This window comes from Clarias gariepinus, chromosome 1 (genome assembly GCF_024256425.1).
Source record: "Clarias gariepinus isolate MV-2021 ecotype Netherlands chromosome 1, CGAR_prim_01v2, whole genome shotgun sequence".
Taxonomy (NCBI): Eukaryota; Metazoa; Chordata; class Actinopteri; order Siluriformes; family Clariidae; genus Clarias; species Clarias gariepinus.
In genome coordinates this window covers 26,143,316-26,160,767 of record NC_071100.1, presented here as the reverse complement: position 1 = coordinate 26,160,767, position 17,452 = coordinate 26,143,316, and the positions used below count along the sequence as shown (strand labels likewise).

General features: G+C 37.3%; 1 protein-coding gene across 3 annotated transcripts in view; it reads right to left on the bottom strand.

Moving 5' to 3' along the window:
- The window catches only part of nhsl2 (NHS-like 2), a 79,548-nt gene that overhangs the window by 59,427 nt on the left and 2,669 nt on the right, over positions 1-17,452 (bottom strand). The window contains exon 1 of one of the 3 annotated variants that reach the window (XM_053497523.1): positions 7,915-8,157. The exons of the other annotated variants lie outside the window; for them this stretch is intronic. Coding sequence (XP_053353498.1) covers positions 7,915-8,017 — 103 coding nt within the window. The 5' untranslated portion in view covers positions 8,018-8,157. Of the gene's footprint in view, positions 1-7,914; positions 8,158-17,452 lie in introns of those variants that run through there. 3 annotated transcript variants of the gene reach the window in all.

The following is a 17,452-nucleotide window of genomic DNA, read 5'->3' as shown; positions in this document are numbered from 1 at the left end:
ACTGGAAATGGAAAGACTCAGGTGGAGAGAAGGAATCAGGAAAATTAGGGAAAACAGCATTGTATTGGAACAGTTTACTCCCTGATGGGTCACATGACTATAAATTTCTATCAAAAGGGAGAGTGGAAAACATCTGCTGAGCATTATGGACCGCTAGCGGAGACCCTTACACCTCTCACCCCAGAGTCATAACCCTCCCTCAACACACACACACACACCTACAACTACACACACACACACACACACACACTAGTAGTCACAATCCTCATTTCCTCATTTCCTCTGCTAGGAAGCAAAACTTGGCCATGAGCGCCGCTCATTCCCTTCTCCTGACCCGACTCTTGCTCAACACCTCAACCCAAACCGTCCTCATCAAATTCATTTAAATCATAGATACAATCAATACAGACCTTGGATAAGTGCAAATGGATTAAGAGAAGGAGGAGAGATGACATCACATCCCATGGGAAAAGGAAGACAAGTGGTAGACCAGAAAAGTGCTTTATAGCGCTCATTAAAGCTGTGAGATCATCATAAAAAATCTGATTAAGGAGAGGATAAAATGTTGAGTGGGACACCAGGCTTTGCTGAACACAGGACTGGATATGCAATGTAAGGTGTTTTCACTGCTGGAGCAACACAAGTGCATCTCACTGATCATCGGACGAAGAGAGAACATTTTTTTTAGGGATAATCTTTCATCTTTTAACATAATACAAATGAACTGTACATGTGACTGTACATCATTTGCTTAGAATTTTTAACTATAAAAGAAGATCTAGAGACTTTGAAACTTGGAGTTTTTTGAACGTACTTAAATTCTTCAGTCTAAGGTATTTCTTAATGAAACTTAAACTCAAAGTTGGCACTACATACTCAGGAGGAGGGATGCAGGGTTATTTATGACTAGTATAGACAATGAAGTAAACACTGAATAGTTGATGGGTTTCTCTACAGAACAAGATAAACGGCATCCAATAAACAGACTAAACATGATGAACAGACTTTCAGTCTACATTCATACCAAAATGTCATTCACATTCAGATTAAAGCTAATCACATCACTTCTTTCTGTCATGTGATCGGGAAAGGAAGCCTATGTTGAAATCAAGAAGAAGAACATTTACAGTTTGTTATTGCTGTTTCCAGAGAAGTTATGGATTTATATGATAAAGTGTTGTTGTCAACTACCGAGGTGGTAATGTACCAAAGTGAAACTGAACCTGACAGAGGATGGCCATGAATCATAAACCGAACTTTAGTTTTACTCTCATGAGGTATAACAATTGTTGGTAATTAAATTTGTTTGTATGTAACAAAATTTTCCTTCTTCAAAATTTGCGGCCAGTGACTTTCTACAAAAACCCAATAAAAGGGCTAGTTCAATGTATATATTTTTAGTTTTATTGTAGTTAAGAGTTATCATTTTTACTAAACCTGTGTGAGGTGGATTTACAGCCTTTCGCAAAATAATCTCTATAAGTACAGTTTTTGCATTGTTTTTTCTCAAACCTGCCAGAATGGATTTATCTTGCTTTGCTGAGAAACCCCCTGCTGTAGCATATAATATGTTGTCTGTAGAAGAATAAAACATGGTTAGCATGCTGTTATAGAAGTATGATGTCACTGCCAGCCCAAATTTGATTTTTCTCTATTCCTTAAAGAATATATCCTCAAGTGGTATTGATTCTTTTAATACCACAGCATCTGTCAGCAATTATGTATTAAATAAACAGTTACTCCCAATTTAGCCAGTTTTTTTTCGCATTTACAAAGTTAACTATCGTTGCATTTTATGAAAGAATTTTTTTCTTAGCAGCACCAAGGATATGTGTAAAGCTATCAAAATGAGAAACATCCCTCATGTTAGACCACTCATTTAAATGAGAAAAAGACGATATGACAATGAAAAATGACAATAACAACAAGACAAAGCACAGAACAACCACTTTTACACCAACACTACAAGGGATCTGAAGTGAGTATACTGTACTAGAGTTAGAGTCGAGTCAATAGGTCAAAAGTGCTAGTTGCTGAAGCAATGGGTAAAACAAAGTTAAACATAATAAAGATAAAACTTTTAAAAAATGAAAATAAATTATGTCTCTGGAGCAATCACCCTACAATTCCATCACCGTTTTGAATTGATTTATTCCTTTTTTTGATCTTTAGTATTAAATAATGACCTTACACCATGCAAGTCCAAGTGACAGAGCTGACACTAAAGAAATGATAGCACATTAATATAAACATCTGGTTTGCAGTCTGGTCAACTTTTAGAGCCAGTGTTATACAGAAATAAATCAGTACTTAGACCAATCAGAATCAAATGCCTAAATGTGGTCTTAATAAATGTATGGAATTCAGTGACTGCCCTTAGACTTCCATTAAAAATTTAATTAATTAATTAATTAATTAACTGTATAGCGAAACATGTCAGACCCTTGTCCATGATAATTAATCACAAACTATACATGCACAGTAAAGACTAAGGGAAAACACTCCCCAGGTATTCGCCATAATATCCATCTTTCTTAATACTTATCACATTTCCTATGACCTTGCCAGTGAATCCCTCTGAGCCGGTTATTAGTCACCAGCCTCAGTCGGCATTTCCTGCAGCGAGTCCCTACAGAGCGAGAACGACAGCCATCCAACTACGAAGCCTAGTTCAGGAACTGCAGGGCACAAGCTGCCCTTTCTCACAGCCTAACACCTCACCATTAATCCTCACCTTCATTATTATTGGAGAAACCTCACAGCACGATCGAGGTGATTTGATTAACATAGATACAAAAGCTATTGTCAGGGTCAGAGGCGCAGCTCTCCCAGCACACGCCTGGCACGACTCCTGTCCCTGTGAGCAAAACCTCGCTGCTGAGGGAAAGCAGAACAAATCCTGCGCGCACAGAGTTACCTTCTCAGCAATCCGTGCTAAAAATAACACCAACAAAGAAACAAACACATGTTGAGCGATTAGGTGAATCTGCCAAATATGAGCTAATGTCACCACACGGGAGGGCAAAAATCCTCAAATACACTCTGTATTTAACTTCAGCAGGTGTATATGAGTAATGCATGAATATGTGGGTCCTGTGAGCTGATCCTTATGTAAGCAAGAGAACAAAGACTTGGACAGTCAGTGGAGACTCAGGCAGAGCTTGACTCATGTAAAACATTTCTATAAAACCATAACAAAAACAAAAGTAGTAAGGTCCACATCATAGAAATATTTCATAGATAATATATCATAATTCTGAATGCATAGATCAATTGCATGTTTTTTTAATCTCTCTTAGACCATAATATTAAGTTATAAGGTAAGTTGTATAAGATAAAAATTAGATAAAAGAAGTTCTGCTTTCCTTTTCCTCATAAACAACCCAGTGAATTAATTACATATTAAATGGACACAAAGTATAATAAGTCTTTGAAATAAAGTTATATTTATGTCTAATTCAGCCAGAGTACCCAGAGGGAACCCAACAAAGAAAGATTTAGACTTACATACACACTAGTGATGGATTGTTCATTTCGAACAAGTCTTAAATGTGACTCAGAAGAACGAGTCGTTAACTTGTTAACTTTCTTCTGGGCGAGCATGCACAAAACACCGCAAAACCTCCGTAGATTATGTTCAGGAAACAGAAATGAGTAGTTACCTTTCGAGACTTCTAGTCCGATTTATACGTTCTTTTGTCACGTGCCTCCCATAGATGCTATGCAGTACAGTACACAGAAAACAGAATTAAGCGTTTTTTCTAACAAGTCTTCTGGTCTGAATCATTTGTTCCTCTGTCACATGACTCTCAAAGACGATATGCAGTGCAATAGATTCAAAAGAACAAACGACTCGGACTAGAAGACTCGTGTGAAGAACAGTTCAATTCTGTATTCTTTGTAATGCACTGCATAGCGTATATGGGAGTCATGTGACAAAAGAACAAACAATATGGACCAGAAGATATGAGAGTAAGCTGCTCATTCTGTTTATCATAATATGTCTTTAGTTGCATTGTAATATTTTTATTACTGGAGCTACAGCCAAAATTTTTGTAGGCGGATGTGTTAAAGGTCTGTTTATTGAAAATGTAACATTTTATTTTATTTCTGATCAAAAAAACGAAATAAATAAAAAAAAAAGATTAGTTCATTTTGATGAACGAGATTCAAAGAACCCGAGTCACTAAAATGATCCAAACCTTCTTTCACTAACACACACAGAAAAAGTGAAGGTGAGATTTGAACCCCCAATCCTGGATGTACAAGATGACATCATTATCATGTCCATATTTTAATTAAATAGATAAGCAACAACTTTTTTCCCTAAAAGCACCCCGAGGATGGTTACCAATATACCTTACATATGGCTACAAAAGAATACATCAGAACTTAACCAAGTTAAAGACCTCTGTATCCTCATAGTATGTACCTCTCTGTCCACACTATGACCATGTTATGAAATAATAGCACACTGTTTGACCTATTGTGTTGTCCTTTAATCAGCTCCAGCAGCAGAAACAGAAGAAGAGCAAGCATCAAAGAAGAGCTTAGTTGTAACACTGAAGGCTAGTCCCTTGGACCGATATCAGACAAGCAAGTACGAGAAGAAAGTTTTATGAAATATGGATCCAGTGAAACACTAGCACTCTACCCAGGGACCCGGAAACATCCTGTTTTCAAAGAGTTTTCATTTACTAATGCATGAAAGGCTTTATAGCTCCAGCGCAAGAATATTATTTTATCTAGACACAGATAGGTTACTATTACTGTTGTTTGCTAATTCACAAATAAATACGTGCCACAAGAACTAAGTTGTAAGTCATTTACAGGAAAAATGTCCAGAAATGTTTAAAAAAATGTGTTCAAACTCCAAAAACATTTGACTATAATTTATTTGTGTAGCGGCTGTACTTTTTGTGAACTATAAAAACATTTCTCAGATCAAATTGTGCAAAGCTATCTACGAATATGTGCTTTTTTTTTTTTTTTTTCAGTTTTAGCTTTAAAAGTGTGCTCCAGGCTGGGTTGCCAGGTCACAGTTTTTGAGAAAAATGGGGCAACATTTAAGCTGGGCTTCATGGGCTGAATACCTTTTGATTATTGATTATCAAATTCTGTAACACAAATACCTCCCACACAACCAAAAATTCAGAATTACACTCTCTAAAGTAAAATACTGTATGTTCGTTTAAAAGTGAATCAGTATGGATACCTAGTCATTTTTTTTTTTAGTACTAAAGGCGAAAGAATCCATATTTTCCTGCTTAATCAAACCTAGACTTTAAAGACTGGCCCTGTCATGTGATGACCGATACAGAGCGACTCCATGCCCAAAGGCCAAACGACTTGGCTGAATGCACTGTCTTATTCCTCCATTCTCTCTCAAAAAAGAAGTGCAGATGTTGACTCAGAGTGCAGGCATGCAGGAAGACAGCGCACACAGCTGAGTGCATGGCAGGCATAAAGTTCAACAGTAACAAACACACCAGCTCAAGCTGAAGATTCCTTCCGCGCTGGCTTTTAACCAATTCAGCTGGAGTATAAGCACGGTACATGACTTTACACTTCTTGACCCTGCTTTCATTAGACATGTGCCAGTTAATAACTATACCATGTAACTTAATATATACTGTCTGTATCTAACTCTAGCTGCAATCCTCTGGGATTCATATAGACGCCAGCTGTGTAGAAGCTGGAATAGATATCACAGGCATGGCTGGGAATACCAGTCTCAAGTTTTTCCACAGTAAATATTTTGCAATCATGTAAGACATTCTGATAAAGCCTTATTGTTGGATTTTTCTAATTGAATGCAAACAGTGACGTTAATGCCAGTGTATATAGTTATTTCTACATCAGTGTGTGTTGTTTTTTGGAGAAGGAGCTTTAATCGAACGTAAATCATCTTCTCAAGTAAGTAGTTTTAATTTCCATCTGAGAAGAAGTTAATAAGTGTTCCGCCTATTTGGGAACTTGGAAAGTCTCCTGGGTTGAAGATTCATTATTAAGCTGGTGGAGAAGATGCCAAGAGTGAGCCAAGCTTCCTTGTGAATACTGTAAATGATGTGAAAAAACAAACATGTTTATTACATCCATATGTGTTATTTTAAAGTGTTTTGAGTGTATTGACTAAGATATCTCTTTTACCAAGAAAACCCACCAAGCACAGGGAGAACTAGCAAACTTCTCATACACAGAATCCAATCCACTCGTAAACACATTTTATACAATGTTTTTGCAATATACAGTAAGAAAATGCTATATTGAATATGCACATAATGTACACACAAAACACGGACTTGACTATGTGATTAAACAATTTCTGTGTCTTCAGTTAGGGTGTGTTCACTGTATGCATTTTAGGTACCATGATGTGTGTGCGCAAGGTCATGGAACCTGCAAACTTTTTTTCATCACAGGCCCATGTTTCTACTTTCTCAACAGAGGTTTAACAGCCTCGTAACAGTTTTGTCATCAGATGTAGGAGTTTCCTAATACACAGTGTAAAAATAAAAACTGTGGAGGAGTTTACAAGTCATTCGTTTCACTTTGAGAACAGATTTTTACCATCCACGGTCAAATCTTTCACCATCTTCACACAGCACAGGGATCTCAACATAGACAATAGTTCCTGCAAAAATACTTAAATAAATAATAAATAAATACTTGCACTAAATATTGCTTTTAGCTGCTGATAGAGAATTATAAAACTAAATGGTTTGTTTTTGTATTTAATACAAGCCTTTATTAATGTGACCAGTCGACAAAAATGGTCATACATCATTTATTAGACATCACAACAAATGAAGGGTCTAACTCATGAACAAACATAAACCATTAACATTAATACATTTCCGTAAGTAGAAAATATGAATATTGCCAAAGTTATGTTATTAATTCTGAGTGAGTTCCTGTCCAAGTAAACTTTTGTTTGGATTAGGATTAAGAAATTTCTGCCTGAGATCACTGATTCATCACAACACTTAATTCATGTTTATATAAATATCATTTTTATAATATCTTTTTATAACAAAACATGTTATACACAATATGCCAAGCAATGAATCTCACTACCTGCTGCATTTTAGACATTTTTCTGGCTTTGAATTAGGCTCCGCCCACATAATCAATCCAGCTGCTCAGCCACACCCCCTTTAATGAAACTCAGCATTGCTGCTAGAGGAAAGTGGTGAATATCAGTGTTTTAACTACAGCTGTAAATGATGAAAATTATGAACTGCTCCTTTAATTAAAGTCCTGTAGAGGTGTAAAAATCTTTGGAACTAATCCACATGTCTAACAGGAAGCTCGATCAGCCAAACTTCCTCATGCGAAGAAGAACAGTCAATTCTTTCATTCTTTTTCTTTCTGTGGTATTTAAAGAAGTTCATTTTAACACAAATTAATTAACACGCATTAATTAATAATTAGCCACAGTCTACATCTTGGTGAATTCTATTCTAGAATGCAATCTTGCTACACAAGACGTCATGTAGAAAATGAAATGTTGTCTGAAATTAAATGCAAATATAAAAAAGCTGCAAGGGCTAAATACGATCCAGTAGTGGAATCACCCAGGAAGTTCCAGACCAACTATTTATTTGATAATTATTTCTAATTATTATTTTTTTATATACAATATATTGATCTGAATGATTGAGCTGTGAATGAGTAGTGTCTACGCTGATAACACCTCAGTCAGCACCGTGATATTAGTTTACAGAATGCACACACACACACACACACACACACACACACACACAATCAAAAGCACAGTAGTGAATGGCCAATGCTATGAATCACTCGTTTACATTCACACACAAATGCAGCTACGTACAGCCGCCCTCTGACTTTTTTTTCCCACATCACACATCCCAATCATACACGGTCTCACACTGGGACTAACATTACCTCTGAAGAATGGTGCAGCGAAAGAAGAATTCGAACTCTTCTCTTCCACCTGCCTCCCCTGACCTGGAGATCTCCTCCGCTTCCACCGCATCGCTGTATACATCCGAAAACACACACATACACACTTATATGCGCTCACAGCCTCTCTCACAGACAGAAGCACAAACTCACACACTAACACTGGGAGGTCATTCCCATGCTGCTCAAGTCTTTTAATTCCTTCTTTTGCTCTGCAACCTAACAGAGTTTAAGTCAGAGAGAGGAGATGCTGCTGCATGCAGCTCTCTCTGTCCCGTTCCATTTCCTTCTCTCACACTCACTCACTCTCTCTCTCTCTCTCGAATCAGATTCATGACTATACACACACACACACAAACACTGCAGCAGTTTCTGCAGTATTAGTTCATTGCCAGATCTTTTACACATACACTCACAATCGATCACTGGTATCACTAGGAGGCTTGGCCTTCATCATAGTGCAATTAATTGCATTGAATATAATATAATCTAATATAAAATATAATGCAATCTACAAAAAAATGGAAATATTTCTAAAGCTTGCATATACCCACATTATGAGTAACCACAAGGGTACAAAGACTCTGTCTTGTTCTGTCTGTAGTATTATTAGCTACAGGTCATATTGCTGCAAACTACTGTTTGCACCAACAATTTTCAAACTCTCATATTTTTCCTTTCCCATTTTCCAGCCCCCGAACACCCCAGAGAGTGACAATTAGTAGCATGCTGAGCGATTTTACAGGGAACAAATTTATAGGCTCCAGAAGTAAGCCCCAGCATTTTAAGTTTAGGTCGCGCTTCGGTTCTGGCGGGTTATTCGTTATAAAAACAACAAAACGTCGAGGCATTAATAACCCAAAAGCCAAGCAGCGTTCATGCCTTTGAAATGTTTACCAACAGATATGGCAGGGGAATGTGGAGCTGTGAGTGTTTTTATATACGCCAGGTCCAGGCAGGGCGGGGCCGGGAGGCCTGGGGCGCGCTGGAATGTAAGGGTGCCTTCACACATACGGTCCCCATCATGCGAGCAGAATTAAAACTCAGCATGAGCTTCAGAGGCGGCACTGTTTGTTCTCTTATTGCCCACTCACACCTCACTGCTCGTGCTGAGTAATGAAACCTGCCAACTCTACGCAGCGCCGTGACTGCATCTATTCCATATTGTCTCTATACACCAGCTATACGGAATGCTTATCAGCCGTGTTTTCTTATAGAACACAACCGGAACATAAGAGAAAATGAAATAATGCAGGTTCATCGAATCAAGGCATCAAGAGCCAGAACATGGCTTCTATTTAATGTGGCAAATGCAGGTTCTTATAAAGGGCTAATCAGAGATCAGACTGACCATGCTCTCCTTTGCTCCTCTCGTGTCCATGTTTCATCCTTGTTTTGATTTCTCGCCCCTCCCTTCAAACTGTTCCCTCCTCCCTGAGTCCACGACCATCTGGAAATAATTCCTCAACTATTACGACAGGCAGACTTGGCCTGTTTGTTGATCTTGACAAAGAGTTATTTTCTAATTAAATATAGGTTTTTCTCTGTTAATGGCATATTGATCATACAACACACACACACACACACACACACACACACACACACACACAAAATTCTATCCAGTCACAAAAACAGCTCTCATCAGTTCCTTGATGTTTTTGAGCAAATAATGGATGTAATTTTTTTAACAGTATCTACTTGGAACCTTTTCTAGATAAAAAAAAACTCTGTATGTCCTAATCAACATCTGTACAAATCTCATCATCGTCTAAAGTCACAGTGAAGCTCTTTTTGCAATGCAGGCATTTCAAAGGCTATTCATCTGTTTATATCTGCTACAGAATTCTTTTTTTAAACCCATATTTTACTATTTCTGCAGGAAGTTAACACAGGTCTCAGAGCTCACACTGTCTAAATGCTCTTGCTGAAATAAATCTCAAATAATGCAATATTTTTTGTAACTTAAACTACCTTTATTTTACTCCTCATCTGATCACCTAGTTTCAGTGTCTATGTAAATGAGCTCCTGCTGAACCACACCCTCAAGAGAACAGCAGAGACGTAGTGATGGGTCGTTCATGAACGATTCGTTCTTTTTGAACGAATCTTTAACGTGACTCACTATGTCCTTCGCTGCATTGTAATATTTTCATAACTGGAACTATAGCCAAAATTTGTGTATGTAGACGTGTTGGGGGTCTGTTCATTGAAAATGTAACATTTTATTTTATTTCTAATCAAAAGAATGAAATAAACTAAATTTAAAAAAAGATTCATTATTTCATTTTGAGGAATGAGATTCAAAGAACCGAGTCACTAAAATGATTCAAACTTCCCATCACTACAGAGCCAAGCAAGAAGGTAGGAAAGGGAGCCTTTTTATATGAGGTCATGTTAGGGGGAATATTTAATTGGCTTGTTTAATCTCCGGCCAAAACAAAAGTAAAAAACATAAAAATGGAAATGTTTTTTTTCCTCATGCTTTTTGTTGTTTGTATATATACACACTGGAAAACCCATCTGAATGTCTAAAAATGTCTGAAAATTGAATTATGCATGACAGATACCCTTAAAATCCCATGTGAGATATTTCTTGGATAAACTTAAGGCCAATTTTTCAATCTGAACAGAGTTCTCACCATAAATTTAGAAAAATCCAGATCCTGAGCATTTTCACATGGCGGCGTCATGAAGAAGAAGCCTGTCAGGATTGTGAAGATGGATTGAAAGTATTTTATACATTTCCCATTATATGATGTCATTCTATGTCAAACTGCAATGTCAAATGTCAAAACCCTGACATTTCATTTGAATGGACAGGAATAAATGTGCACTTTTGCGTACTGCAGCTTGCTGTTCATGACCGCTACATTGTTGGATAGACAGATAAGGTCCTCCTGCTGTTCTGAAAGACTGTGGATGCTCATGGCTATCAAAAGTTTGTTTCTGTCAGCTTTCATAAGCATCTCTGACGCATTTCTGACGCAACCCCATTCACTAGTTCTTCTTCCCAAAATATAACACACTATGGGATCCCATTCCCAATGCACACGAGAGTAGACTTTTACTAACGTTTATCATCCTGTTGGAGAAACCTTGTCAAGTTTTGCATTCAGATCTCCTTCTTTGTCTTTATTGACAACATACAGTACAGTATATTTGCTTGTGCTCACTCAGTAGCTTCTTATCGTATCTAAACATGCAGAAACATTGTTGCTCATGCATGTTTTTAAATTTTAGCGGCCTATTGTGTCATATGACACAAACAAAAAAAATATTTTACTCCAAAACAGTCAGGCAACACTGACATGATGTTCAGTTCAGTTAATAAAAAATGGTTCAATTTGGTTCAACATATTTCTCAGACAATATGTCTGTTTTCCCAACATCCAGGAATAGCTTGTAACATGAACAGAATCTTTGCTCAGAAGTCTACAGGCTTGACTGCTTTTATTTGCCAAAATAAGGTACAGCTGTCTTCTTTTACCGTCTAAATGAGACTGCATTGATCACAGAGGTGTATAATAATAATACTCTCTGAATAAAGTGTGGCAATATTTCGTCAGTGTTGCATGATATCGTGACTGTTGATGAGACTGTAATTAAAGGCATGATGATTGGTTACAATAACCACATTATACACAGATATAGGACATGCTTCTTATAGTGAAATAATCACCGACAATTACAAGTTGATTGTCTTTTCATTTAAGCATTCCCTAAAGTGCTTTATTCTTCTTACACCACAGTAATTTGTCACAAATGCAATTTTAATTGCAGAATACAAATTATAACATCGTTCCAGTTGGAATTTCAAAAGCTGTCATTCCCTTACATTACTATCAGATATAATACGTGACCGTCATAGAGAAAACTGCATGCATATTATTTGGGAAGGGGTGGGGGATGGGGGATGGGGGGTGCTAAAGGAACTATAAGTCCTCTCTCTCTCTGATTACAGGAATCTGAGGAGTGGACAGAATAAACACTGTCCAGGATCCAGTGTGTGAGAAACAGATTTTTTCCAAAGCACTGTCAAAATATGTAGAAGGAGGGGGAAAAAAAGAAAATAGTATTTGGGAAAGTAATGGAAAATTTGATACAGGCACTACAATAAAAAAACTGGAAAGTACCAACAAGATTCCCATCCACCTGATTGTTCTCTCTGCAATGTATTTTACAGTATTACTAGTAAGGAAGCACTAGCACTGCTATTTCACAACAACATAAGAGTTTTAAATTTAAATAAGAGTTCAATTAAAAAATTAATAATGGTTTGTGAGTTATTTGGACAGTATATGGTACACAATATGTCACTTTATATTGTAAAAAGTTGTTTGATTCATTTACTTTATATATAAATATATTTTAATGGATTTACATAAGGACACTTACAGTAAGAGGGGGTCTAAAGGAAGACCAAAAAGGAGATTTATGGATGCAGTGAGAGAGGACATGAAGTTAGTTGGGATGAGAGAAGAGGAAGCAGAGGATAGGGTTAGATGGAGGCAGAGGCATGATTTGCTGTGTATACACTTTATCCCTTATACGGAACAGCCGAAAGACAAAGAAGACAGTAAGAGCCTTTAATTATTTAATACCTGCAGTAATTAACACGTTTCAGCTGCCAACAATACTTATACGTCTATTCTCATTCTCATTCCTTTACCCATCATGTCAGAAGACGTATCCTGCAGTCGTATATATGATGTTATTGAGTTTCTAATTGGTCAAATTATTGTCCTGCATCAATCAAAGGAAACAACTAAGGAGATCGTTGAAACTACTGTACTTAACCTGTCCAACACACTATTAAAACCTGGAAGGATAATACTGAACCGTGGATTTCCTGGAAGATATTTCCTGGAAGTGGTCTGAACAGATTTATATATTTCTATAATCGGATATCCCCTAATTCTTTGGTGAAGTTGCACGATAAAAAGTCATACAGTAAGGAGGAAATCACAGCTATATTTAATAGTGAAATTACAAGCATAGAATTTACAGGATTAGGAATAAACAGGTGTGTAGCTGTAAGAAAACCACTTGTTAGTGAGACTAGTAAGGTAAAAGTTTCAGTTTGTTAGGGAGGATAAAAAAGGTATTTTGAAGCAATAGAAAAAGTTCATGTGGTCTTATGAGTCCAGATCGACCGTATTCCAGAGTGATAAGTGCATCTGGGGAAAAACGGAAGCGCGTGAAGCGATGGGCTTGCTTCAGTTGGTCAGGTCTAGACTCTAAGCAAAGTTCTGGGGCAATAAAATGAAGTCAGCTAATTATCTGAGTGTACTGAGTACACAGGTTCTCACATCTATGCATTTTTTCCCCCAGAAGGCTCAGGGATATTCCAAGAGCATGAGAAATATGAGAAATTTTGGCACATAAACTGGTCACCACAGAGTCCTGACCATCACTTTATTAAAAGTCTTTGAGATGTAGTGAAGAAAACTTTACAGAGTGGTTGAAATCTTTCATCATTAATACAAGATTTCAGCCAAAAATAAATGAACCTTGGACGTAAATAAACATAGTGACGTAACAAAGTTGTCAGAACAACACTACGGCAAATGAGTGCCCTAATCAAAGATAGATTTGGTCCAACAAAACATTATTGTGTACAATAATTTTTTGCCAAGCAGTATATATTTTAATATAAAATAGAGTAGGTTGTGTGTGTCAAGTCAACAAATCACTATTCCAGGATCCAACAGATATTTTTGGCAAACTTATAGATAACCGTTAGATCATTTGGGGGTCTTTCAGGCAACATTCCACAGTAGTTCCATAGACGTAGTACGATTTTAAATAGCTACTTCTTGGATTTTTCTGTCTTTAAGACTGTATATTGAAGAAGCATAACAGCAATCTGCTACATTGTTATAGCAATGTGTCAGAGAGCGAGTGGGAAGACGGCTGTGTTGCAGAGCTACATGGTCTGTGTCATAAGATCCAGAGCCAAACATGAGCAGCCAAAAGAATCTGAGGCGCTGCCCAGAGCCCGAACGAGTTGCAGGAACAGGAAAAACAATCACATACTGCACATGTTCAACATAAAACACACACATGGTCTCCCTTCTATAAAATCCTAGTAGCTCTTTGCATACAAGCACACAGTGACTGGACCGGACACTGTGGATAGAAGCATTTTTTGTTATGAAACTCGTCCCTGAGGCAAAATGACTTCATGTTCACGCTAATGTGGTTACTGCTATAGTCATAATAAGAGTGCAGCCACGAAAATCCCACTCCCGTCCTTCAATCTCAAACATGACTTTCCCACGGGATGCCTGCTACAGAGAGAGAAAGAGAGAGAGAGGGAAGTGAACCTGTTGCGTAACTCTTTCTTTTCCTTTCAGCTGACAAACTGATTCCTTGTGTGCTTGTTCTTGTATATTTGGACTGGGCACCAGGAGAATGAGAACTTCAAAATAGAGCAGTTGGGAAAGTCTAGCACTGCATAAACTTGTTCTCCAGACATTCCTGTGCACATGATGCCTTGGTTCAGCTTGACTGGGCTTCCCTTGGCAGCTGGAACCCTGCCATGGCAACCAAACTCCCAGCCAAGAGAGCAACGGAGGCGCAAAAAAAGATTTAAATTATAGAAAAATCTTCTATGGTGCACAAGAGGGGACTCGGGCACACAGCCAAGGCAGGAAGTTGTTAATAGTTTCTTCTGCATTTCACCTGAATTTATCTCTCCCACTAGAATGGGTTCTCTCACTGTATTCACACACAGTCTTATTTTTCTCTCCCTTACTCACTCTACCACTCCCACTGTCTCTCCTAGTCAGTCTTTCTTCCTCACTCTCACTTCTCTTCTATTTTTCTCCATCCGCATTATACTCTAAATGAATACCCCAACTGTAGACCTCAACCCCTTATTCTATTGTGGTTTTAGGGCTATTTTTCCGCAATTTAGTCAAATGCATACTGACTCTTACAACTACAACACACAAATACACACAGAGACACACAAACCACCAGACGAAACCCACCGAGAAAGACGAAAGATATAGTAACTGTAATGTCGAGTCTGCATTATGTCCAGGCCTCCTGTCACATTCATCTTTAGGCATTTTACTCTATGCATTATTAATCTTTAGGCTAGACTGCCTTTAAGCATAAATGCACTAAAGAATGTATGTGCTTTAGTAAAATGTTTAAAGGAAAAAAACTTTTTCTTTTCTTTTTTTATACATTTTAGATTAGAAAAATAATGAAGGCTTGCACTAGTCATGGGATACTAGCACAAAGTTAAACTTTTTACATTTCATATTCATCAAGCATCTACAGTAGATAGGTAACAAACACTGTCAGTGATCAGGGCAGGTATATATGTTTTTTTGGCATGCTTTGTGTCTAATTGTCCCCTCAAAGAGAAAACTTAGAATCAATACAAATTTCCTCTAACTGGTCCGTTTTATCCTTTGAGGAAAACTCTGTCCCCATCAACATGGCTTGAATGACATACATTATAAGCTATGATTTTCACAGTCACCAATTCGGTACCTATTGGAGATTTTGGACAGATGTGTTTTACACTAGACATGACCATTGCTTTTTGCCCCTTTACCACTTTGGCTTTTACCTTATTAATACTGTTCATACCAAAGTACACTTGTGTATTCCCACTCCTCAATACAGCAGGAGGCTGAATGCATCTTGTTGTTTTATAAGCTAGTAAACACAAAAAAAAGAGCGACCCTCTCACCATCCTTTCTAATTCATTGGCTATGACTGTGTAGTTCAGACTATAAGATCAGGACATGCTGCACGCACACAGAGATTTTAAAGAGGACAGAGGTGTTGTTGGTGTCACATTCCAAACATCTTCTAAACATTTCCATGCTCAGACATGGCTGGCTGTCATATTTGATTCCAACTTTATCATGCTCAAAATTATTTTTTTTAGCAGAACTCGATCACGGTGCACTGATTCATGCCTGGGAACAATGTGGAGTGTTCACATTACCCAAACATATCTTTATGATCAAGTGCACTGGAATCTCACGACGAAAATGTAAAAACAGCATAAGACGTGTGTCTCAACACCATCATTAAAACAATAACAACAATAAAAAAGAGAATATATTTTAAAAGAATGCCATTCATTGTTCTATTACAGATCCAGAGGTTTATAAACAATCAACCAAGAATCTATGCCTCACTCTGGTTCTGATTTCCTCTAAACTGCATCTAGTTAAATGCAGTCTCACTACCAGATGCATTGAATTCTGCAACTATACTCTTGTATTTACAAAAATGCTCCTTTAAAATTAAAGACTGGATAGGTAAAAAATTTATAAAATAATAGTGTATAGTTGTAGGTTAACATGGTACGATTACGTAAAGAGAATCAAATACATGAAAAGATGAAAACGATTTAACAAATTCTGTCACTGATCTCAAGAAGATTTCATTGCACTTTTTAAAATATGATTTGTATTATAAATATTTTCACCAAATATCATCACACTAGCAACCCTTCTTACTTATAAAATTATCTATTTATCCTTAAGTAAGCAAATACCCCATTTGCCCCAAACATCACTGGCTAAACTTGGTCTTATACATACCACGGGCCCAAAAAATTTACACACTTGAATTGTTATAAACTGTTGAACAGTTGTTTTCTATGCCCTTGAATTGAATTATGGCAGCAATGTGTAGTATTATGTTTCCCCCAAAGATGTCAGTCGCACCATCATTGATGGTATCATGTGACCATCAGAAAAGAAGCATATTTTTTGGGCCTATTTAAATTTTAACAATATTAATATTAACAGATGATTTTTAATGTCACTTGGCTTATTTTGCACATTAAGCTGATTCAGCTAATTTTTCTGTGACTTTGCTTAAGACTGGAGATTTCACAAGCTTGTTATGAAGGCCTGATCTATCAAGCATGATCTGTGTTGAGGTCATGACACATTTAGTTGTACACTTGGGAGCAGTCTACCAAAGACACAATAATCCTTATTGGAATCCCTCACTCATTTTTCTTATCATGCCCTACATGGCTGTGATTTTCTAGAAGGAACCCTTAAAGAAGCAGAGTTGATTTCACAGCCGTGTTTTTGTGTACACATTAAGGCTAAGTATAACATGATGTGGATATCTGGCTGAATTTCAGCTGCTCCTTTGCCCCATGTCCTCGATCAAATGCTGACCAGTGGGACAACAACTGCAGTTACCATGCTCTAAAGAAACAATCATGCTTGCCAAATAATCTCATTCCTTTTGGGATGTGATTTAGTTATCTTGAACTTGTCAGAGCAGAAGAATTATCAGCCAATTAGGTAATACTGGTGGGTTACGTTTTAACAAACCTAGTCAAGGCCTAATCATCCTTCTTCTGTTCACTAGAGAAGCTTGATTAGCTCATGGTAATGTACTCATGCTGTACTGAATAGCCAGATGTGTGGGTTTAAAGGTAAAGTTGGGGAGTTTCATCCTCTCCCAAGACAAAAGAAAGTGGACAGAGGAAATATTCTGCTCGTCTTCAGCTTAGCAACACAGA